Source organism: Haliotis rufescens, unplaced genomic scaffold (genome assembly GCF_023055435.1).
Source record: "Haliotis rufescens isolate VD_foot unplaced genomic scaffold, xgHalRufe1.0.p SCAF_4, whole genome shotgun sequence".
NCBI lineage: Eukaryota > Metazoa > Mollusca > Gastropoda > Lepetellida > Haliotidae > Haliotis > Haliotis rufescens.
The window spans coordinates 2,846,671-2,870,695 of NW_025964112.1; the positions used below are offsets into that span (position 1 = coordinate 2,846,671).

The 24,025-nt window shown below is 44.5% G+C and overlaps 1 protein-coding gene across 1 annotated transcript in view; it reads right to left on the reverse strand.

Moving 5' to 3' along the window:
• LOC124149916 overlaps nucleotides 1-24,025 on the reverse strand; it is a 95,902-nt gene that overhangs the window by 68,889 nt on the left and 2,988 nt on the right. The window contains exons 6-19 of the mRNA XM_048382328.1: nucleotides 23,895-23,958; nucleotides 22,704-22,792; nucleotides 20,695-20,802; nucleotides 19,576-19,674; nucleotides 18,681-18,755; nucleotides 16,674-16,740; nucleotides 15,806-15,906; nucleotides 15,405-15,458; nucleotides 10,194-10,412; nucleotides 8,688-8,764; nucleotides 4,954-5,131; nucleotides 3,557-3,672; nucleotides 2,872-2,938; nucleotides 1,421-1,470 (exon numbers count right to left, since the gene is read on the reverse strand). Coding sequence (XP_048238285.1) covers nucleotides 1,421-1,470; nucleotides 2,872-2,938; nucleotides 3,557-3,672; nucleotides 4,954-5,131; nucleotides 8,688-8,764; nucleotides 10,194-10,412; nucleotides 15,405-15,458; nucleotides 15,806-15,906; nucleotides 16,674-16,740; nucleotides 18,681-18,755; nucleotides 19,576-19,674; nucleotides 20,695-20,802; nucleotides 22,704-22,792; nucleotides 23,895-23,958 — 1,364 coding nt within the window. The remainder of the gene's footprint in view (nucleotides 1-1,420; nucleotides 1,471-2,871; nucleotides 2,939-3,556; nucleotides 3,673-4,953; nucleotides 5,132-8,687; nucleotides 8,765-10,193; nucleotides 10,413-15,404; nucleotides 15,459-15,805; nucleotides 15,907-16,673; nucleotides 16,741-18,680; nucleotides 18,756-19,575; nucleotides 19,675-20,694; nucleotides 20,803-22,703; nucleotides 22,793-23,894; nucleotides 23,959-24,025) is intronic.

Genomic DNA, 24,025 nt, shown 5'->3' on the forward strand with positions numbered 1-24,025 from the left:
GAGACATAAATAAAACTCAACAAATAACCCAATGTGTGGCATGAGCCTCAGGGGCTTACTGGGCTCCAGTCACAACAAACACTGGAAACAGCTACTGGCAAGTGTTCTAAGTCAGGGGGAAATAAATCCAGTTGGAGAGCAAGTGGTTTCTTCTTTCTAGTCATATCTCATCCTGACAGACAGGAAAACTCCATGATTCTAATCATAAAAACATTCACTTAAAAACTGGAGGTGTGATCACTTGTAGCCTCTTAAGGCTGTCTCCGACACATTATGTCATAACTCAAGACAGAGTGCAACTCCTTGAAGACATCTAATGACCTACACAAGGATTGGGTCGTGTCACAGTGTCATGGTGTATGTACTTCTAATATGTCGGGGGCATGGGGGCTCAGCTGAAAAAAACTGAGCAGAGTTGTGTCCCCTTGGTTCGCCAGGAACCTATGATCATGGCTTCATATCCCAGATTCACCCTAACATGTTTCCGATATGTCAGCACTATACCCGTTCTTGTGACCTGCATAACATGGCATTATTCCCCCAACATCCAGCAATTATACTGGGTGAAATACTGTACAAAGTGTTAAACTCAACTCACTCACTCACTCACTCACTCACTCACTCACTCACTCACGACTATAATAATGTGGGAGCTGGAGCTTAATATCTGATGAGTGAGTGAGTGAGTATGTTTTACGCCGCTTTTAGCAATATTCCAGCAAAATCACGGTGGGGGACACCAGAAATGGGCTTCACACATTGTACCAATGTCGGGAATCAAACCCGGGTCTTCGGCGTGACGAGCGAACGCTTTAACCACTAGGCTACCCGACCGCCCCGATATCTGATGAAATTATAGAAGATGTGATACATATATCAGTACGATACTGATCTAGCAAGGCCAGCCTTCTTGGGAGGTTTAGCATTCATGGCAAATAATTCAGGCCGATAGGTCGAAAAAATAATAAAGTTAGATAGGTACCAAAAATAAAAATAAATAAAGTAGGGTTAGAGTTTTTAAGAAAGTATTCAACAGGTTTTGATTATAATATTTTTTTTCAATTATTTATATTGACAGCGACAGTAAAAGAGTTTTTTTAACATGTTACTTATTTATGGTTGGTGAAGTAAATCCCACTGCTTTTCATTTAAAAAAAATAAATCACATTATATTTTTTTGGAGTGGGCAAGTTTACGAAGTTTAAAAAAGGTTTGGCCTAAGTATCCATCTCTTTGGGTTCCAGAGTAAGATCTGCACCAATAACTAAAGTCCTGCAAAAATACTTACCTGCAAAGTAACATATTTCATTAACAGCTCATGTTTTTGAAGGAAGGACTTGTTAAATATGTTATTACATATTATTAGAATCTATGATGACCCTTCCCTAAATGTGTTTAACAATCAGCCTGACTTCCTCACCAGGGTTGGGCCAGATGGTTGTAGGTCAGGGGAGATTCCCTCTTGTCATCCTGGAACACCAACAGAGACAAATTAGATACAATTACATATTCAAATCACTCAGTCAGCTGGCGTCGACACATTCATAGTCTATTTCACCTACCAGTAAATAATATAGGAGTGAGTAAGTGAGTATGGTTTTACGCCGCTTATAGCAATATTCCAGCAATATCACGGCGGGGGACACCAGAAATGGGCTTCAAACATTGTACCCATGTCGGGAATCGAACCCGGGTCTTCGGCGTGACGAGCGAACGCTTCAACCACTAGGCTACCCGACCGCCCCAAATAATATAGGAAGCTTCATGACAAGATCTGCTCTATGAAATAAATGTTGAAGTAAGGATAAGATGTATGGTTAAACAACTACTTTACTATTTTAAAAATAAATGTTTGTTGCAGTTATATGAATTTGAAAAATTAAAAGGAATTTTGAATAAAATTAATGAAATAAGTTACAAACATAAGTCCAGATATACAAAGAACACTTTTTATAGCCAGACAGTGTAATTACATGAATAATTTGCGAACTTCAGTATGGATTTGTTGACATGGTATTTCTGGTGTTACGTGCTCACGGTAATGTCCTTCCATGGGGGGAAAAAACATCAAAACTCATTAATTTGTGTATAATGCGCACCCCCTTCTACACAGCTGTGTTTTTTTTTTAAAAAGTGCGCACTATTCTCAAGAAAATACGGTAACAGATATATATAAATGCCTGGGACCTAAAATAGGGTTGGTATGGTAACCAAAACATGTCTACTACAGCGATAGCATCATGGCAGTGTGGCTCTCACTTAGATACAAGAATGTAGATATTCAATGGGCAAAGCAATAGTCACATTGGAACTTTCACAATATAGCAGTAAAATTATGTTTTTATTTGGAAACATTAGAAATGCATTTAGAATTTGTTTGACCTTCAAGCAGTTGGGGAAAAAAACAAATAATGTCTTGACTGTTTGGTGACCAGCAAATAAGTTTCCTGTGGATCTGAGATTGTATTGACTCTGTCACTGCAGGGTATAGTAAATGTTTCTTAACCTGTTGATATCAATGTCACAGTTTGGAAACTGTTACGCCTGTTTCGTTATGTGTTTTGTTGTATTTGAGATGATTCATAACCTAAAGATCACAGGAGGCGTCTGTTTGAAGTTGGTTTACTCCGGAAGTCCGTACATGAAGTGACGTGATGTCCCATTGACATATTTGGGGACGTGATGCACAAGATGAATATTACATATCGTAACAAAGCCCACACTGAAGTCAGTTGATGTGCTACTCCAAAGAAGTCACAGAACACATGATTGCTTCAAACCACTACAGTTAATGTGTCATGGCATGATAGTATTATGAAAGAATCAGGTGTTCTTTAAGTTCTTTGGGATATAGTATTTAGTCTGGCCCACCTTAAACATTAGCCCAGCCACAAGCTCCAGTTTGTCCAAGGGGAGATAATTCAATATGGGCACTGATCTGTAAAACAAGATACAATAACCACAATGCTGGACAAATATATATTCCCAAACTAACTTCAGTAAACAGCCGTAATGTAAAACAGTGAACTTTTTTGTCTTCTAAGCCTTAAAAAAATAAAAGAATTGGTTTTCAGGCAATGGTTTTTGAAATTATAGTACAGGCGGGCTGTGTCCTTCTTTTTTTGGGTGTTGGGGTGGCTGGTTGATCAATCTAGTTACAACCAAATAAACACTCGTGTAACCAAATAAACACTCGTGTAACCAAATAAACACTTGTGTAACCAAATAAACACTCGTGTAACCAAATAAACACTCGTGTAACCAAATAAACACTCGTGTAACCAAATAAACACTCGTGTAACCAAATAAACACTCGTGTAACCAAATAAACATTTGTGTAACCAAATAAACACTTGTGTACAATCAGCTTGGGAAAGGGCCTTCCTACATAAATGTATTCCCTGTTGAGTATCGAAATCAAAATGAAATGTGTGACGATCTGGATGTGGACGGTGCCTGAGAACCAAGACTATTACTTTTTTAGTCCTTATATTGAACTATGACCTTTAAGGTATACATGAACAATAGAAAGATGTTAGACATGTATGATACATACACCACATGGTTCTCGAAACCAATGAGGATGTCTCCTCTGCAGTTGGCGAAACAGACCCCGTTCAGTGGCTTCCCAAAGCCAAGTTCCCGGATCAGGGTGTTTTCAAAGTCCCAAATCTGAAGACAGCACATAGGTTACAAAAAAATGGCCAGATGAAATAAACCTTTCTTCCAATTGCATGGATTTGAAAATTAGCAGATAAGAATTTCATTAAAATAAATAGTGAAGTAACTAAAACATCACTGCTACAGCTGTTGCACCTAGGCACTGTAGCTCACCTGGTCCCATATACCAGCTTAAAATGTCAGAAGCAACAGTCACTCAAACTAACTGTTCCAGTGTAACAAGTTGTGTTTGTTTATGCCACGTTTCTGCTTCAATGGTCAAGTGCTGTCAACAAATGTCAATAACATAAGCTGGAGGCAGAAACTTGTTCCTAAGGGCTACGTTGATGTGATGTGGCAATGGGGTGCAACTTTTGACAGTCATGGCAGTAACATTGCTTTGGGAAACTAGGATCAGGTGAGCTAAAAAACAGAATAATAACCAGTCTTATCAAAATCTTTTGATCTGATTCGATACCTCTCTGTGACAAACCCCTCCAGAACATGTCCAACGAACCCGTGTGAACTTCGACAGCCTGATGAACGATGTGTACGTTTGTGAACCAGATGTCAGCTTTCTAACACTTTTTTGTTTGACATCACTCTACCACCTTTGGCCCAAATTTTGCAACGTCTGAATGATGAACGCCCACACAAAACAAATGTTCTATCGATAGTATGCCCGGAAAAAAAATGTGTGAAACATCCCTTAACATTTTCCACTCACAACTGCACATTTACATTTGTGTTCTAAAGACAGAAATAAAATATGCCGCTCCGAATGTCTTGAATGCTCATATTGGAATGGTCAAGCTTCCACGCAGACTGGCTGATAACACATACCGTATTCGACGTAATAAGCGCCCTGCTCTAATAAGCGCCCACGGCGATATTTGCCAATATATTGGCTAGTGAACAATCTCAATTAGCACCCCTTCGAAGTGGTTTATGTACACAAGACTTATTTATTTGTGTATAATACATACTCGTATGTTATATGCACCCTTAATTATGGGCAATTAAATCCTGGAAAAATATTTCTGTCATATATAAACATTTCAGGCTGTCAGCATAAACAACGAAATTTACGATTTTTCAACTCAAAATAATATTCTAATAAGAGCCCCCTATTTCTAATTTTGAGAGCGCCCTGGGCGCTTATTACGTCGAATACGGTAGTTCCTGTGACTTGACCTCCAACGTGGATTGGGAAGATTTTGACAGAGAGATGTATTATATCAGAGTCAAAAGTGTGATTTTAAAGAGAGTTGATAACCAAGGTAAAAGTCTGACCTTGACTGAGCCATCCGAGCTGGCAGTGACAAATATCTGCAGAGCTGGACACTGGTCAATGGCGGAGATCTCTCCCGTGTGGTCATAGTCCGGTGAATGGTACTTTGGCACCAACTGAAGCGTTGTTTCCATGTGTTGCCGATTGACGCACTTGTTGATCTGGTACATCTGCAGTATACTGCAACAGGAACCACACTTCATTCAACAAGGACATTGAAGAATGCTTGATTCTGATTGGTCAAAAGGGGATTAAAATCAGGTGTCAAATTCCATTAACAAGTCTTTACAAACAATAAACGTGCATATAAATACATGGATCTATTGATGGACTACATGTAACAATGGCTGCTGATAACCAATCAGAACTGTATCAATTCGACATCGTAACGATATCATCTGTGTTGGGCAACAATTTTGACGTCCTTGACCTTGACACTGACAAGTCTGATGATGATGAGATGACCACACAATCAAAACACAGTGGGTTTATCTCCTGATTGTGTACGCCTAACTCTGGTCCATTGTGCGAAGTCTGGTCGGGATTCCCCATGAAGATATAACTGGAATATTGCCAGAAACAGATTAAAAAAACCTACTCACTCACTCAACCAATGTCAGTGAGTGAGTGAGTGAGTGAGTTCGGTTTAACGCCGCTTTTAACAGTATTCCAGTTATATCGCAACGTGTCAGCTTAATGTGGGAGGAAAGCCCCAAGTGATGCAGGTCTTAGACATTTACCACTTCAGTGAAACCCACGAGCACGGGTATGGTGCTGACAAACCTAGAAACATAATCGAGGCGAATCGGGATTCGAACCCACAATCATAGGTTTCTGGCGTGTCCAAGGGACGCAACTCTGCGGCGCCTTAGACGACTGGGCCACCCGTGCCCCCTTCAACCAATGTCAAACAGAATGCAGTACAGTGTTTTTTCACGTAAGAAATAATCACTGCACATTCAGACTTCTGTTGGTCTTCCACAATAATGAAAATATTCCACAACGATATCTTGGCTGGAAATAATGCATGTAACCAATGGCTTGATGTTGTCATTAAATATAAGATAATATTATTTTTATTATTTTTATATTTTAAGCATGAAAAGGATGAGACTGTATAAAACACTTAGAAAGAGGAGTTGGGTAGCTAAGTAGTTTACTCATTTAAACAAAGTCCCAGGTTCGTTTCCCCACATGGGCACGATGTGTGAAGCCTATTTCTGGTGACACTGATGTAATATTGCTCGAACAGTACTAAAGCTGCATTAAACCCACTTCACTCACTCACTCTCAAGCTGAGTTTTCATTTTCAAGGGACACAACGGAAGTGGGTGAATGTTGTTTTCTGCCGCAGTGGTCTTTATTCCTCTGAATGATTCCTGTCAGTAATTGGTGGAATCTCCTAGGAAGGGATGAGCCACTTGGGTACTCGGGTCAGGGTGGTACTGAGTAGCACCCAGGTACCCATAGGACTACCCGAACCTGTGGTTAGTCACGTGATATACTGTTTTAATGACCACAACAATAAAACTCCATGGCTACACTCCAAGTCGCTAATGTTCACATTTCTTTCTGATGTATTGCTTCTCATTTTATAAAGATAAAGCTTCAGTCAACTTCAGGGGATGCATGATGAGATTGTTTTTTACGTGTCTCTAAATAGTTTTTGCAGAGCTCTGGTAAAACAACTCACAAATAGACATTTTGCACCCAACTCAACTACAGTGAGTACCCAATTAGGGTTGGGTAATCGGGGTGAGGTACTTGGGTAGGGTGTGATAACAGGGGGTGAGGTACCCAGGTAGGGTTGGGTAACAGGGGGTGAGGTACCCAGGTAGGGTTGGGTAACAGGGGGTCAGGTACCCAGGTAGGGTGGGGTAACAGGGGGTCAGGCACCCGGGTAGGGTGGGGTAATAGGGGGTCAGGTACCTGGTTAGGGTGGGGTAAGAGGGGGTCAGGTACCCGGGGAGGGTTGGGTAACAGGGGGTCAGCTACCTGGTTGGCGTTGGGTAACAGGGGGTCAGGTACCTGGTTAGGGTGGGATGACAGGGGGTCAGGTACCCGGGTAGGGTTGGGTAACAGGGGGTCAGGTACCTGGGTAGGGTTGGGTAACAGGGGGTCAGCTACCTGGTTAGCGTTGGGTAACAGGGGGTCAGGTACCTGGTTAGGGTGGGATGACAGGGGGTCAGGTACCCGGGTAGGGTTGGGTAACAGGGGGTCAGGTACCTGGGTAGGGTTGGGTAACAGGGGGTCAGCTACCTGGTTAGCGTTGGGTAACAGGGGGTCAGGTACCTGGTTAGGGTGGGATGACAGGGGGTCAGGTAAGGTGGGGTAACAGGGGGTCAGGTACCTGGTTAGGGTGGGATGACAGGGGGTCAGGTAGGGTGGGGTAAAAGAGGTAGGTACCCGGGAAGGGTTGGGTAACAGGGGGTCAGGTACCTGGTTAGGGTGGGGTAATAGGGGGTCAGGTACCGGGGTAGGCTGGGGTAATAGGGGGTCAGGTACCTGGTTAGGGTGGGGTAATAGGGGGTCAGGAACCTGTTAGGGTGGGGTAATAGGGGGTCAGGTACCCGGGTAGGCCGGGGTAATAGGGGGTCAGGTACCTGGTTAGGGTGGGGTAATAGGGGGTCAGGTACCCGGGTAGGCCGGGGTAATAGGGGGTCAGGTACCTGGTTAGGGTGGGGTAAGAGGGGGTCAGGTACCTGGTTAGGGTGGGGTAACAGGGGGTCAGGCACCCGGGTAGGGTGGGGTAACAGGGGGTCACTTACCTGGTTAGGGTGGGGTAAAAGGGGGTCAGGTAACCAGGTAGGGTGGGGTAACAGGGGGTCAGGCACCCGGGTAGGGTGGGGTAACAGGGGGTCACTTACCTGGTTAGGGTGGGGTAAAAGGGGGTCAGGTAACCAGGTAGGGTGGGGTAACAGGGGGTCAGGTAACCAGGTAGGGTGGGGTAACAGGGGGTCAGGTAACCAGGTAGGGTGGGGTAACAGGGGGTCAGGTAACCAGGTAGGGTGGGGTAACAGGGGGTCAGGTACCCGGGTAGGGTGGGGTAACAGGGGGTCAGCTACCTGGGTAGGGTCGGGTAACAGGGGGTCAGGTACCCTGGTAGGGTGGGGTAATATTGGGGTCAGGAACCTGGGTAAGGTTGGGTAACAGGGGGTCAGGAACCTGGGTAAGGTGGGGTAATAGGGGGTCAGGAACCTGGGTAAGGTGGGATAATAGGGGGTGTGGTACCCGGGTAGGGTGGGGTAATAGGTTCAAGTACCCAGGTAGGGTGGGGTAACAGGGTCAAGTACCCAGGTAGGGTGGGGTAATAGGGGGTCAAGTACCCAGGTAGGGTGGGGTAACAGGGTCAAGTACCCAGGTAGGGTGGGGTAACAGGGTCAAGTACCCAGGTAGGGTGGGGGATAGGGTCAAGTACCCAGGTAGGGTGGGGTAACAGGGTCAGGTACCCAGGTAGGGTGGGGTAACAGGGTCAAGTACCCAGGTAGGGTGGGGTAATAGGGGGTCAAGTACCCAGGTAGGGTGGGGTAACAGGGTCAAGTACCCGGGTAGGGTGGGGTAATAGGGGGTCAGGAACCTGGGTAAGGTGGGGTAATAGGGGGTAAGTGTTGACTTGTCCCAGCCCTAGTATCTCCAGCCACAGGGAACACAACGCACATGGATATAGCACTGTTATCTTAAGGACATTTAACATTCAAGTATTCCACTTTCATGTTTCTGTCTGATATTGGAGTACCTGGGATTGGCTTTGAAGGTGGCACACATTACATCCAGTGACAGGACCAGCTTGGTGAGGGCGCTGCTGAACTCAAACTGCAACAAACAGCGCGTTTACATGATTAGCTGTGTTCTGGAGCGTCCGGGAACAAGTGTCAGGTTCCTGGACACAGTGGTTGATTCATGGGTACACAACAGCACGTTTACATGATTAGCTGTGTTCTGGAGCGTCCGGGAACAAGTGTCAGGTTCCTGGACACGGTGGTTGTTTCATGGGTACACAACAGCACGTTTACATGATTAGCTGTGTTCTGGAGCGTCCGGGAACAAGTGTCAGGTTCCTGGACACGGTGGTTGATTCATGGGTACACAACAGCATCGCAGATAGCGTTAAAGTTGGCATGCAGCACATGCTTCTTGCTGGGTGAGCGTAAACTGCGCACGCTCTGGACACAGTGAGTTTCAGCTGGCTTCTGGCGTTCATATGGGCAAGTAGTAAATGAATATCTCTCTCTAAGTTACAAAATAACACTAGAATAGTACAGAAAAGAATAGAATAGCAATAGTTGAGAGAGTTACCCATTTACATTGTTATATTACCCTAATCAAACAGCAACTTCACTTTAAGTTTAAAATCGATTTCATTTTATCTTATTACATTTTCATTGTTCATTACATTACAAGGGGATTTCATTTTTAGTTGATTACAAGGGGATTTCATGTTTAGTTGATTATAAGGGGATTTCACATTTAGTTGATTACAAGGGGATTTCACGTTTAGTTGAATACAAGGGGATTTCACCTTTAGTTGATTACAAGGGGATTTCATGTTTAGTTGATTATAAGGAGATTTCACATTTAGTTGATTACAAGGGGATTTCACATTTAGTTGATTACAGGGGGATTTCACGTTAAGTTGATTACAAGGGGATTTCACGTTTAGATGATTACAAGGGGATTTCACGTTAAGTTGATTACAAGGGGAATCCACATTTAGTTCATTACAAGGGGATTTCACGTTAAGTTGATTACAAGGGGATTCCACATTTAGTTGATTACAAGGGGATTTCACATTTAGTTGATTACAGGGGGATTTCACGTTAAGTTGATTACAAGGGGATTTCACGTTTAGTTGATTACAAGGGGATTTCACGTTAAGTTGATTACAAGGGGATTCCACATTTAGGTGATTACAAGGGGATTTCACGTTTGGTTGATTACGAGGGTATTTCACGTTTAGTTGATTACAAGGGGATTCCACGTTTTGTTGATTACAGGGGGATTTCATGTTTAGTTGATTACAATGTAAGTTAATGTTTAGTTCATTGAGTTTAGTTTCCACTGCAAACCAATGCCCGACTTCCTGGATCTTTTAATATAAAATACAAGCCTCACTTTATGTGTGAAGAAGGCTTAGTGACACTGTTATGGGTCTTCAAGAAAGGTATATATTCTTAATGTCTGCAATGTGACATGACTGACTTACTTCCAGGAACATGTCTCAGTGAGATTCAGCTACACTCACCTGTTGTACAAGGCTGAGGCGGATGATGTCAGCCTGATCGTCAACCCTCCACAGACGGACAAGGTAGTCTGTGCCCCCGGACAGGATATATGCATGGTCCCTAGCCAGCCCCAGAGCATTGTGGGCTATGTTTGGACACGCCTCCAGACATGTGACACGGCCGTGGTGAGCCTGAGTGGATGCCGGCATGTGATAGTGTCTGGCATCAAGCAGACAGATCTGGTGGCACGACATGATGATGTCATTAGTCTGTACATGCATGAGAAACAAGGACTCACGGTGAGTAAGCTGGTTTAACACAACTCAAACCCTAAGTCACAGGATCCTGGCAATTCCTAAGGGATGCAACTCTGTATAGCAATGCCTTATATGACTGTATCATATCTCTTGGCAGCGACCATACTACTGACTTGTACAATTAGCTCCCAAAACTTGTTAGGTTTATTTGTTTGTTTGTTGTTTAACAGCACACTCTGGCAAATAGTCTGCAAATATTGAAGTCTGGAACAGACAATCAAGTGATTGACATCAAGAGCATCTTCCACACAACTGATTTACAAGGACATGCAATAAGTCACAGAGTCTGACTGTCGCAAACCATTTAGTCGCCTCTTAAGACAAGTATGTGTTGGTGGCATTTGGACCTATATTCTTACCCGTAATCCCAACAGGGAGACAAACATGTGTTGCTGGAGACCTATATTCTTACCCGGAATCCCCACAGGGAGACAAACATGTGTTGCTGGAGACCTATATTCTTACCCGGAATCCCCACAGGGAGACAAACATGTGTTGCTGGAGACCTATATTCTTACCCGGAATCCCCAAAGGGAGACAAGTATGTTTTGGTGGAATTTGGATCTATATTCTTACCCATAATCCCCACAGGGAGACAAACATATGTTGTTGGGGACCTATATTCTTACCCGGAATCCCCAAAGGGAGACAAGTATGTTTTGGTGGCATTTGGATCTATATTCTTACCCGGAATCCCCACAGGGAGACAAACATATGTTGCTGGGGACCTATATTCTTACCCATAATCCCCATAGGGAGACAAACATATGTTGCTGGGGACCTATATTCTTACCCGGAATCCCCACAGGGAGACAAACATATGTTGCTGGGGACCTATATTCTTACCCATAATCCCAACAGGGAGACAAACATGTGTTGCTGGAGACCTATATTCTTACCCATAATCCCAACAGGGAGACAAACATGTGTTGCTGGAGACCTATATTCTTACCCGGAATCCCAACAGGGAGACAAACATGTGTTGCTGGAGACCTATATTCTTACCCAGAATCCCCACAGGGAGACAAACATGTGTTGCTGGCGACCTATATTCTTACCCGGAATCCCCACAGGGAGACAAGTATGTTTTGGTGGCATTTGGACATGTATTCTTACTTGGAATCCCCACAGGGAGACAAGTATGTTTTGGTGGCATTTGGACATGTATTCTTACTTGGAATCCCCACAGGGAGACAAGTATGTTTTGGTGGCATTTGGACATGTATTCTTACTTGGAATCCCCACAGGGAGACAAGTATGTTTTGGTGGCATTTGGACATGTATTCTTACTTGGAATCCCCACAGGGAGACAAGTATGTTTTGGTGGCATTTGGACATGTATTCTTACTTGGAATCCCCACAGGGAGACAAGTATGTTTTGGTGGCATTTGGACATGTATTCTTACTTGGAATCCCCACAGGGAGACAAGTATGTTTTGGTGGCATTTGGACATGTATTCTTACCCGGAATCCCCACAGGGAGACAAGTATGTTTTGGTGGCATTTGGACATGTATTCTTACTTGGAATCCCCACAGGGAGACAAGTATGTGTTGGTGGCATTTGGACATGTATTCTTACTTGGAATCCCCACAGGGAGACAAGTATGTGTTGGTGGCATTTGGACATGTATTCTTACCCGGAATCCCCACAGGGAGACAAGTATGTTTTGGTGGCATTTGGACATGTATTCTTACCCGGAATCCCCACAGGGAGACAAGTATGTGTTGGTGGCATTTGGACATGTATTCTTACCCGGAATCCCCACAGGGAGACAAGTATGTTTTGGTGGCATTTGGACATGTATTCTTACTTGGAATCCCCACAGGGAGACAAGTATGTTTTGGTGGCATTTGGACATGTATTCTTACTTGGAATCCCCACAGGGAGACAAGTATGTTTTGGTGGCATTTGGACATGTATTCTTACCCGGAATCCCCACAGGGAGACAAGTATGTTTTGGTGGCATTTGGACATGTATTCTTACCCGGAATCCCCACAGGGAGACAAGTATGTTTTGGTGGCATTTGGACATGTATTCTTACCCGGAATCCCCACAGGGAGACAAGTATGTGTTGGTGGCATTTGGACATGTATTCTTACCCGGAATCCCCAAAGGGAGACAAGTATGTGTTGGTGGCATTTGGACATGTATTCTTACCCGGAATCCCCACAGGGAGACAAGTATGTTTTGGTGGCATTTGGACATGTATTCTTACCCGGAATCCCCACAGGGAGACAAGTATGTTTTGGTGGCATTTGGACATGTATTCTTACCCGGAATCCCCACAGGGAGACAAGTATGTGTTGGTGGCATTTGGACATGTATTCTTACCCGGAATCCCCACAGGGAGACAAGTATGTTTTGGTGGCATTTGGACATGTATTCTTACCCGGAATCCCCACAGGGAGACAAGTATGTTTTGGTGGCATTTGGACATGTATTCTTACCCGGAATCCCCACAGGGAGACAAGTATGTTTTGGTGGCATTTGGACATGTATTCTTACCCGGAATCCCCACAGGGAGACAAGTATGTTTTGGTGGCATTTGGACATGTATTCTTACTTGGAATCCCCACAGGGAGACAAGTATGTGTTGGTGGCATTTGGACATGTATTCTTACCCGGAATCCCCACAGGGAGACAAGTATGTTTTGGTGGCATTTGGATCTATATTCTTACCCGGAATCCCCACAGGGAGACAAGTATGTTTTGGTGGCATTTGGACATGTATTCTTACCCAGAATCCCAACAGGGAGACAAGTATGTGTTGGTGGCATTTGGACATGTATTCTTACTTGGAATCCCCACAGGGAGACAAGTATGTGTTGGTGGCATTTGGACATGTATTCTTACCCGGAATCCCCACAGGGAGACAAGTATGTTTTGGTGGCATTTGGACATGTATTCTTACTTGGAATCCCCACAGGGAGACAAGTATGTTTTGGTGGCATTTGGACATGTATTCTTACCCGGAATCCCCACAGGGAGACAAGTATGTGTTGGTGGCATTTGGACATGTATTCTTACCCGGAATCCCCAAAGGGAGACAAGTATGTGTTGGTGGCATTTGGACATGTATTCTTACCCGGAATCCCCACAGGGAGACAAGTATGTTTTGGTGGCATTTGGACATGTATTCTTACCCGGAATCCCCACAGGGAGACAAGTATGTGTTGGTGGCATTTGGACATGTATTCTTACCCGGAATCCCCACAGGGAGACAAGTATGTTTTGGTGGCATTTGGACATGTATTCTTACCCGGAATCCCCACAGGGAGACAAGTATGTGTTGGTGGCATTTGGACATGTATTCTTACCCGGAATCCCCACAGGGAGACAAGTATGTTTTGGTGGCATTTGGACATGTATTCTTACCCGGAATCCCCACAGGGAGACAAGTATGTTTTGGTGGCATTTGGACATGTATTCTTACCCGGAATCCCCACAGGGAGACAAGTATGTGTTGGTGGCATTTGGACATGTATTCTTACCCGGAATCCCCAAAGGGAGACAAGTATGTGTTGGTGGCATTTGGACATGTATTCTTACCCGGAATCCCCACAGGGAGACAAGTATGTTTTGGTGGCATTTGGACATGTATTCTTACCCGGAATCCCCACAGGGAGACAAGTATGTTTTGGTGGCATTTGGACATGTATTCTTACCCGGAATCCCCACAGGGAGACAAGTATGTTTTGGTGGCATTTGGACATGTATTCTTACCCGGAATCCCCACAGGGAGACAAGTATGTTTTGGTGGCATTTTGACATGTATTCTTACCCGGAATCCCCAAAGGGAGACAAGTATGTTTTGGTGGCATTTGGACATGTATTCTTACCCGGAATCCCCACAGGGAGACAAGTATGTTTTGGTGGCATTTGGACATGTATTCTTACCCGGAATCCCCACAGGGAGACAAGTATGTTTTGGTGGCATTTGGATCTATATTCTTACCCGGAATCCCCACAGGGAGACAAGTATGTTTTGGTGGCATTTGGACATGTATTCTTACCCGGAATCCCCACAGGGAGACAAGTATGTGTTGGTGGCATTTGGACATGTATTCTTACCCGGAATCCCCACAGGGAGACAAGTATGTTTTGGTGGCATTTGGACATGTATTCTTACCCGGAATCCCCACAGGGAGACAAGTATGTGTTGGTGGCATTTGGACATGTATTCTTACCCGGAATCCCCACAGGGAGACAAGTATGTTTTGGTGGCATTTGGACATGTATTCTTACCCGGAATCCCCACAGGGAGACAAGTATGTGTTGGTGGCATTTGGACATGTATTCTTACCCGGAATCCCTACAGGGAGACAAGTATGTGTTGGTGGCATTCGGACATGTATTCTTACCCGGAATCCCCACAGGGAGACAAGTATGTGTTGGTGGCATTCGGACATGTATTCTTACCCGGAATCCCCACAGGGAGACAAGTATGTGTTGGTGGCATTTTGACATGTATTCTTACCCGGAATCCCCACAGGGAGACAAGTATGTGTTGGTGGCATTCGGACATGTATTCTTACCCGGAATCCCCACAGGGAGACAAGTATGTTTTGGTGGCATTTGGACATGTATTCTTACTTGGAATCCCCACAGGGAGACAAACATGTGTTGCTGGGGACCTATATTCTTACCCGGAATCCCCACAGGGAGACAAGTATGTGTTGGTGGCATTTGGACATGTATTCTTACTTGGAGTGAGGTAATTCACTTATAGTAAGGGAGGGCATATTTTCCAGTGTTATGGGATCTGAGAAGGCTAGGTGAGAGAGACATGTATATATCTACTGAACAGTGTAATAATATCAAGAGCTTTTATCATACCCACACTGTTCTGTGATCAGGTCTCAGCCTACCATTATCATCATTATTTTCGTAACAATTATATATTTAACCAACCTGTCCATTTCTAAGACCTCCAAACACAAGGGCCTCCATGATACCACAGATTGTCTGAAAATGTTAAGGACATATTTCACATATGACACAGCGTTGTAAATTCCTAGTCATTAAGTCAACAGCAGCACAATACAACAGAGGATATTTGTATATGCGCTACTCAGGAAAATACCAACTTTATCAGGTCACTTGATGACATAAACATGAAATTTCCATGAGTGGTGCAGCATCACTAAGGTCTGCCGATCTCACATCACATCTTTCATGCTGCCTCAGACATCGTATCAGAGTGAAAGTTCTCATTTAAAGTGATTTTAAATTTTCGAATGAATATAATATCTAGACACAGAATAACTTTAAAAAGCTTTTTTGTTCTGTGTGATATGGGAGCGTGTACTGACCACTTGGACGAGTGCCAGGTCCAACACTTCACTGGGCTGCGCCTCCGGTCTGAGGATCCTCACGGCCCGACACGGGTTGCTGGAACACTCTAGGACCAGCACTGTGGACAAATTCAAATGTGGTTCAGCATAAAGCAGGAAATATTCAGATGGTGTCATAAACATGTTCAGCATCAGTTTGTTAAACATGACCATGACTCACCATTTCCATGTCTCCCACTCACTCACTCACTCACTCACCATATCTGTCTCTTACGCACTTACTAACTCACCATTTCTGTCTATCACTGACTCACTAACTCACCATTTCTGTCTATCACAAACTGACTAACTCACCCTTTCCATGTCTCCCACTCACTCACTAACTCACCATCTTCCTGTCTCCCACTCACTCACTAACTCACCATATCTGTCTCTCACTCACTCACCATTTCTGTCTCTCACTAACTCACCATATCTGTCTCTCACTCACTCACCATTTCTGTCTCTCACTAACTCACCATCTTCCTGTCTCTCACTCACTCACTAACTCACCATTTCTGTCTCTCACTTACTCACCATTTCTGTCTCCCACTCACTCACTAACTCACCATTTGTCTCCCACTCACTCACTAACTCTCCTTTTTTGTCTCCCACACACTCACTCACTCACTAACTCACCATTTCCCTCTCTCTTACTCACTTACTAACTCACCATTTTCACGCCTCCCACAAACTCACCATATACCTGTCTCCCACTCACTCACTAACTCACCATTTTCACGTCTCCCACTCACTCACCATTAACCTGTCTCCCACTCACTCACTAACTCATCATTTCTGTCTCCCACTCACTCACCATGTCCCTGTCTCCCACTCACTGACTCACCTTCCCCATCCAGCAGCAAGGTGTACAGGAGGTCGTCCATCACATTGTACACAAAACACCTCAACACCTGCAGAACACAAGTTTCATAACCAGAAAGGTGCAGACATCATTATACATCATAACCTTAAAGTAAAAGGATCAGGTACCAATGTTGCAGCTCCGGGCGGGTATCCAACCAGGGGAAGTAACTCATATGTTCACTTCTCTAACACTCGACGGACTTGCCTACCCACAATCCCCACAGCAATGTCCCTTTCGCGGAGCTCTCTATGTTATCGCTGCCCCAGGTCAAAGCTCCACACTGTGATAGGTGGCCACAACCATGCTTGGAGCTGAACTTGCAACAGACTGACCGTTATGTTTTCAAACAAGTGATGACTGCCCTGACGCCGAATACCCTTATTCCAGCTTTGGGTGTCAATTTGAATTTTTATTCATTTCAACTATCATGTGAGAGAGTGAGTGTTCAGCACTATTCCAGCAATATCAGGGCAGGGGACACCATGGGCTTCACACATTGTACCCACGGGAATTGAACCCCGGGCTTCAGCGTAACGAGCTAAAATTTAACCACTAGGCTACCCGACTGCGCAACTATCATGTAATTGGTATGGTAAAATATAAGAGGGAAGTTTGGTGATTTTCCGTTTGTTTACAATATCAAATCAATCTGATCAAACAACAAAAAGGTAAATTCATCTGGGAAATATGGTCAGTCATAAACCTTTTCAAAAATAATTGTGATGGATTCCGAAAGACATAAACAAAGTAGAAACATTACTACATTTAAGGTTAGAGGGCAAATTTCAAGATACTTGTAATGGCTGCTTACATAGCGATGTTACTGAGAGTGCAACAAAGGTGTCACGCACTGGGATGAGCTTGTCACCAACCCTACCAGGGGAGATAATTTCACATAAAATGCAAATTGACAAAAACATCAAAATAATTCAGCTGGGAAAAAAATATTTTGACAATCATCCTGACAGTCAGCCAGTTGCAAGTTCAACTCCAAGCATGGCTGCAGGAAACCTAGCACAGTGGGGAGCTGTGACTGGTGGCAGCAAAAGTATAGAGAGCTCTACGAATGGGGTATCACTCGATCTGTTCAAGAGCTTGTCAAGTACCCAGCCATGGGAGATAACTCACATCTTCACTTCTCAAACACATTAGAGGAACAGAAGAGGGTCTAGACATAATTTGACGATAAATAAAAAGACAAAATGTTGACTTTGGCCTATTACCACAAAATTCACATCTAGTGCCAGACACGGGTACTCAAGACCTTTATTTCTACCAATAAGAGCACTAGCACTGGTGAGTGAATATGGATTTACATTGTACCAATGTGAGAATCAAACCCATATTTTCAGCATGTCGAGTGGATGCTTTAACCACTGGGCCACCCCGCCACCCCTCTACCCCACCACCCTGCTTCCCCACCACCTGGCTACCCCGCCACCCGGCCACCCGGTTACCCTGCCATATCACCACTCGGCTACCCTGCCACCCCGCAACCGACTACCCCACCACCCCGCGGCCGGCCACCCTGCCACCCGGCTGCCCCACCACCCGGCCACCCCACCACCCGGCTGCCCCACCACCCGGCCACCCCGCCATCCGGCCACCCCGCCACCCGGCTGCCCCACCACCCGGCCACCCCGCCACCCGGCCATCCCGCCACCCGGCTGCCCCACCACCCGGCCACCCCGCCACCCGGCTGCCCCACCACCCGGCCACCCCGCCACCCGGCCACCCCGCCACCCGGCTACCCCGCCACCCCGCCACCCGGCTACCCTGCCACCCCGCCAACCCGCTACCCTGCAACCTGGCCACCCCACCACCCAGCTACCCCGCCACCCCGCCACCCGGCTACCCTGCCACCCCGCCAACCCGCTACCCTGCAACCTGGCCACCCCACCACCCAGCTACCCCGCCACCCCGCCACCCGGCTACCCCGCCACCCCGCCACCATGCCACCCCTGTACAGTATGATCTACATCCTACCTGGAAGGTGGGCATCGGGTAGACAATGGTGATAGTCAGGCCATTGACAGGGGAGAAGAACCGCACACTGCCATCCTGCAATACAACATTCAACAATGTACGAGAGTTTGTGTGGATGCCCGACCCCAGCTTATCAACAAGTATCAAGTTGACTGAATGTTCTGATTGTTGATGACCAGTGCAGAAACTCCCCTCCATGCCAAACTTGTCTGTTGGAAGTATACATGACAAAAATAGCATTACGACAATAGGCAGAATAATTGTTTAGGTTTGAAACATTTCCAGAGAAATATCTTGGACAGATCCATACAATTTGAACTGATTTCCAAGAATGATTCTGAAAAATTCTAAGAGGCATTTGCTTTCAAGTATGTCTTGAAAAGTTTGGTATTCTGCTCCAGGAAACACCATCAAACTTGGATAGGGTTAAACGGAGTTAAAGGCGTCGTCACTGCGGCCAAACAAACTTTAGAGAAATCCTGCTGTGACATATGACCCAATGGATCTCCCATCCTTGCAGTTGGAAGGGTGGCCAGTTGGTTGTGTGTTCGCTTGCTGCAACCAACTGTCCCAGGTTCCATTTGTACCTGTGATGCTATGAGTACATAGATCGATTTCTTTCCCTAATAAATGTGAACAGCTCCGGTGCACTAGTGTCAAGTTGACGTGGCGAATGAATGAATACACATAGAGGAAGAACTCCACCTCTGTCCCCCATTCATTGGAAAAGGATTCTTTCTTATCATGCAGCACCCCAACTGACCAAAAACGTGTTACAGTTGAACTCTTACTTTAGACATATCTAAGTTTCCGAAACATACCATGAACCTGGCTCTGAAGTTACACAACTGATCAAATTAATTACCAAATGATAAAATTAATAAGTTGGCCTTACCTGGCATGATGCCAAGATTCGCGAGGGTTTTCCTCGGAGCCCCGGGATGCGGTGCAGGAAGTGAACTGTGGACTCCACCGGCGCAAACAGACTGAAGAACTGGAACAAGATGGTGGTCAAGCAACGGGAACAAAACTTACGCATCATGTCACATGTGTCATTATCTGTGTCACTGACAGGTCCAGGGGCTGGTGGGCTGGTGCTGCAGGGGCACTAAAGACACTGACAGGTCCAGGGGCTGGTGGGCTGGTGCTGCAGGGGCACTAAAGACACTGACAGGTCCAGGGGCTGGAGGGCTGGTGCTGCAGGGGCACTAAAGACACTGACAGGTCCAGGGGCTGGTGGGCTGGTGCTGCAGGGGCACTAAAGACACTGACAGGTTCAGGGGCTGGTGGGCTGGTGCTGCAGGGGCACTAAAGACACTGACAGGTCCAGGGGCTGGTGGGCTGGTGCTGCAGGGGCACTAAAGACACACACTGAGGGCTTTCTAGTACAACATACATACACCTGCAGCTGAAGGGTCACCGTCAGTCATGAAACAAATGCATCATTCACATGACACACATCTCCCTTTAGCTGATGGAGGTGATGGTGTGAATTCAAAGTCTTATTGTTGCAGCAGGTTTGGTGCTCCCTTCCATCACATCAACAGATCTTGTCAGTGTCGCAGCAGAACATTAACATCCCCATCATCACCAGCCTCATTGAACAGTAAGGGTGTGCGGTATATCGATAAATTGAGGTTCATTCTTTCCACGATACCTATCACAATATCATTTTTTCATGCTTGATATATCGGGTGATTTCAAATAGCGATTTCTAGCATTAAAGGTTATATACTTGCCAAATGCCTTCGGTGCCAGGAGCACACATCCAGGGCCCCAAGATAGCTGTGTGTATATTGACTAAGAAAACATCATATTGTACCAGCATCTTGTTTTGTTCTATTTATGAACTTCAATTCATACCTTAATGTCAGATTGCTTCTGAATTCAAAATTTAGAATCATACAATATATGTATCGCAATACAGCCTTATGCATCATAAAATATTGTGACACACTTTACACCTCCAATACCCACCCTATTCAACAGAAGCAGAAGCAGAGGATTCACTCACCTGGTTCAAGTTGTACAGCTTCATTTCTTTCTGAAGCTGACAGAACAATCGCGTTTCACCCAGGAGCTCTATGGTGAAGACTGGCTCCCCCAGGTCAAGTCTCATGAACTGTAACACGACACAAGTAACAGACGAGGTCAAGTCTCATGAACTGTAACATGACACAAGTAACAGATAGAGGTCTGACTCTCCCAGGTCAAGACTCATGAACTGTAACATGACACAAGTAACAGATGGAGGACTGACTCTCCTGGGTCAAGTCTCATGAACTGTAACATGACACAAGTAACAGATAGAGGTCTGACTCCCCGAGGTCAAGTCTCATGAACTGTAACATGACACAAGTAACAGATAGAGGTCTGGCTACCCCAGGTCAAGTCTCATGAACTGTAACATGACACAAGTAACAGATAGAGATCTGACTCTCCCAGGTCAAGTCTCATGAACTGTAACATGACACAAGTAACAGATAGAGGTCTGACTCTCCCAGGTCAAGTCTCATGAACTGTAACACGACACAAGTAACAGATAGAGGTCTGACTCTCCCAGGTCAAGTCTCATGAACTGTAACACGACACAAGTAACAGACGAGGTCAAGTCTCATGAACTGTAACATGACACAAGTAACAGATAGAGGTCTGACTCTCCCAGGTCAAGACTCATGAACTGTAACACGACACAAGTAACAGATGGAGGACTGACTCTCCCAGGTCAAGACTCATGAACTGTAACATGACACAAGTAACAGATAGAGGTCTGACTCTCCCAGGTCAAGACTCATGAACTGTAACATGACACAAGTAACAGATAGAGGTCTGGCTCTCCCAGGTCAAGACTCATGAACTGTAACATGACACAAGTAACAGACGAGGTCAAGTCTCATGAACTGTAACACGACACCAGTAACAGACGAAGGTCTGGCTCTTCCAGGTCAAGTCTCATGAACTGAAACATGACACAAGTAACAGACAGACAAACCCTTGTTTCAAGAACTAATTGGCACCTCACTCCAGATGAAGAAGTGACAATTCCTGTACTCACGCCATTAGAAGGGGAGACAACTCTTGTGTTACTCTATATAAAGGGGACAAATCCAATCTCACTAAAATCAGATCATAGTTCTCGCTACCGCTAAACAAAGATCTGAGGACATCCCATTACGGGTCACGTCAGACCGACCTTGCACAAACTTTGATCGACCAATGGAATGACCAATCAGAGGGCAGCTTTCTCGTGCTTTACTGCACTAATTTCAAATTCGGCGACTAAGCTTTGAAACATATTTTGTCAAATTCTCAATTACAAATTTGAAACCTGAACAAAAAACATTCTGGAATGGCTAATAGATGGTCTAGAATGTAAGGATTCAGTCGTTAAACCCGTAACTATCGTTCGGAATACCTCATGTTAAAGTTTTCGAGATTGCATGATTAGAAATCACATTCTGACTGTCACTTTCATAATCTGGTAAGCGACGCACTGATTGGTTGGATGAAAGGTCGTTCTGACTTGACCCCAAATGGGATGTTTTCAGATCTTTGTTTAGCGGTAGCGAGAATTAAGGTCTGATTTTAATGAGATTGGGGACAAATCTCATGTATTATCTATACAAAGAGGAAGTTTTAGAGTTCCTTGCACAGATCACCTGCTCCTAGGATTGGGAGGGGTAAAAAGTAACTATTGTATGTTTATGTGTACTTTTTCTTCAAACTGCAAACTGTTCATATTCCACACTGGGTCAACATTTGCAGTTTTAATCGGAGTGATGTGCTGGCTCCAAATAGGCCTTTACTTGGCCCACTTTTGCCCTAAATCCAATTACCACTACTCATACTACTATAAAGAAGGGAAACAACTCTTTTTCTCCCTATAAAAAGGGGAGACAACTGTTGCACTCACTCCATTAAAACTGGGTAACAACAGGGGAGACAACATGTGTATCATTCTATAAGAAAAGATTAAAAATCATATTTCATGCAATAAGCAGGAAGGACAATTTTTCTACTTACCCGCTTGAAGTTGTCCATCCTCCAGATTTGAACAGAACCGTCCATAGAACTGGAGAACAAGAGTGGGTCAGTTCTGTGGGTCTGCAAGGCTGAAATGTAAATACTTTTATTTCTGAGGACTGGATTGTCAGGAAATACAACAAAGTAGACACAATTTATGGATAACAACTTCTTTAATACTGTAAAGACAACGTTTCGGTATAGATCCTTGCTTGACAACGGTATAAGGATCTATACCGAAACGTAGCCTGTACTTTGTCATCTGTCAACTAAGTAATGCCCATCAAACAGCTCAGGAATTACAACCAATATGCTTCTTATTACCAAGAACCTGAACCACACAAGAACACAGGGTGATTCACTGTTGTGTGTCCTGGTCACCTGATTATGCTGACAACTCAACTGACGAAATAGAGGTCGATCCAGGTGACTAGGATCCACCTGGGTTAAGCTAGGATTAATTGAGACACATATTGTTTAGAAATGACGGTCAGGTGTTTATCAGGAGATGCTGATCCCGACAGTCTGGAACTCTGATTCGCATTCACAGGACAGATTCTGTCATAATGATGAGTGTGAATAATTTCATACATTGAAGTTTACACCGTTTCTTTCATGCTGATTGGCTGAAAGGGTAGTCACATGATCTGATATTTGGAGTTCACACACCTGTGTACGGACAAAAAAAAGTTCACATGATGTGAACATTTTTTTGGTGAAATTGATAGTCTGAACTTTTGCTGGAACTACTTTCCGGGGTTTCCCCGAATTCTCAATCAGTGTTTACAATTAACTCGTTTTTCTATTTTCTTTTTAATACCTGCATTTATCAGCAATATAATTAATTAAGTATTTTTGCCTGGTCTTGTAACTTTTCATTTGACTTATAAATAAATAAAATTCTGGTGATTGATGTCATCCAGCTGCTAGATGAAACAAAATGGATTGTCCTTGCGGTGATTTGGATATGGAATGGCTATCTATCAATACTAATAACGTAAGCGAAAAAAATGAATTCTGTAAAATTACTGAGGTGAACGAAATCGATTTATTGAGCGATATTGACTTTGATGCCTTGTTTTCAGAAATGACAGGAATCGAGCACAAAAACAATATGCAAATGAAAACAATGTTGTACCTTAATTGTAAAATGTGGCCGCCAACACAACCCAGTTCACTCTTGTGACTCACCTGTGATGGCCCCATGGTGGCCGGAGAACGTGTGCACCTGTGTGAACACCACAGCATTCCACACCTGGAACATACAGATATTATCAAATATACACTCAAAACATCCAAGTAGTCCAAGCGAATGATACACA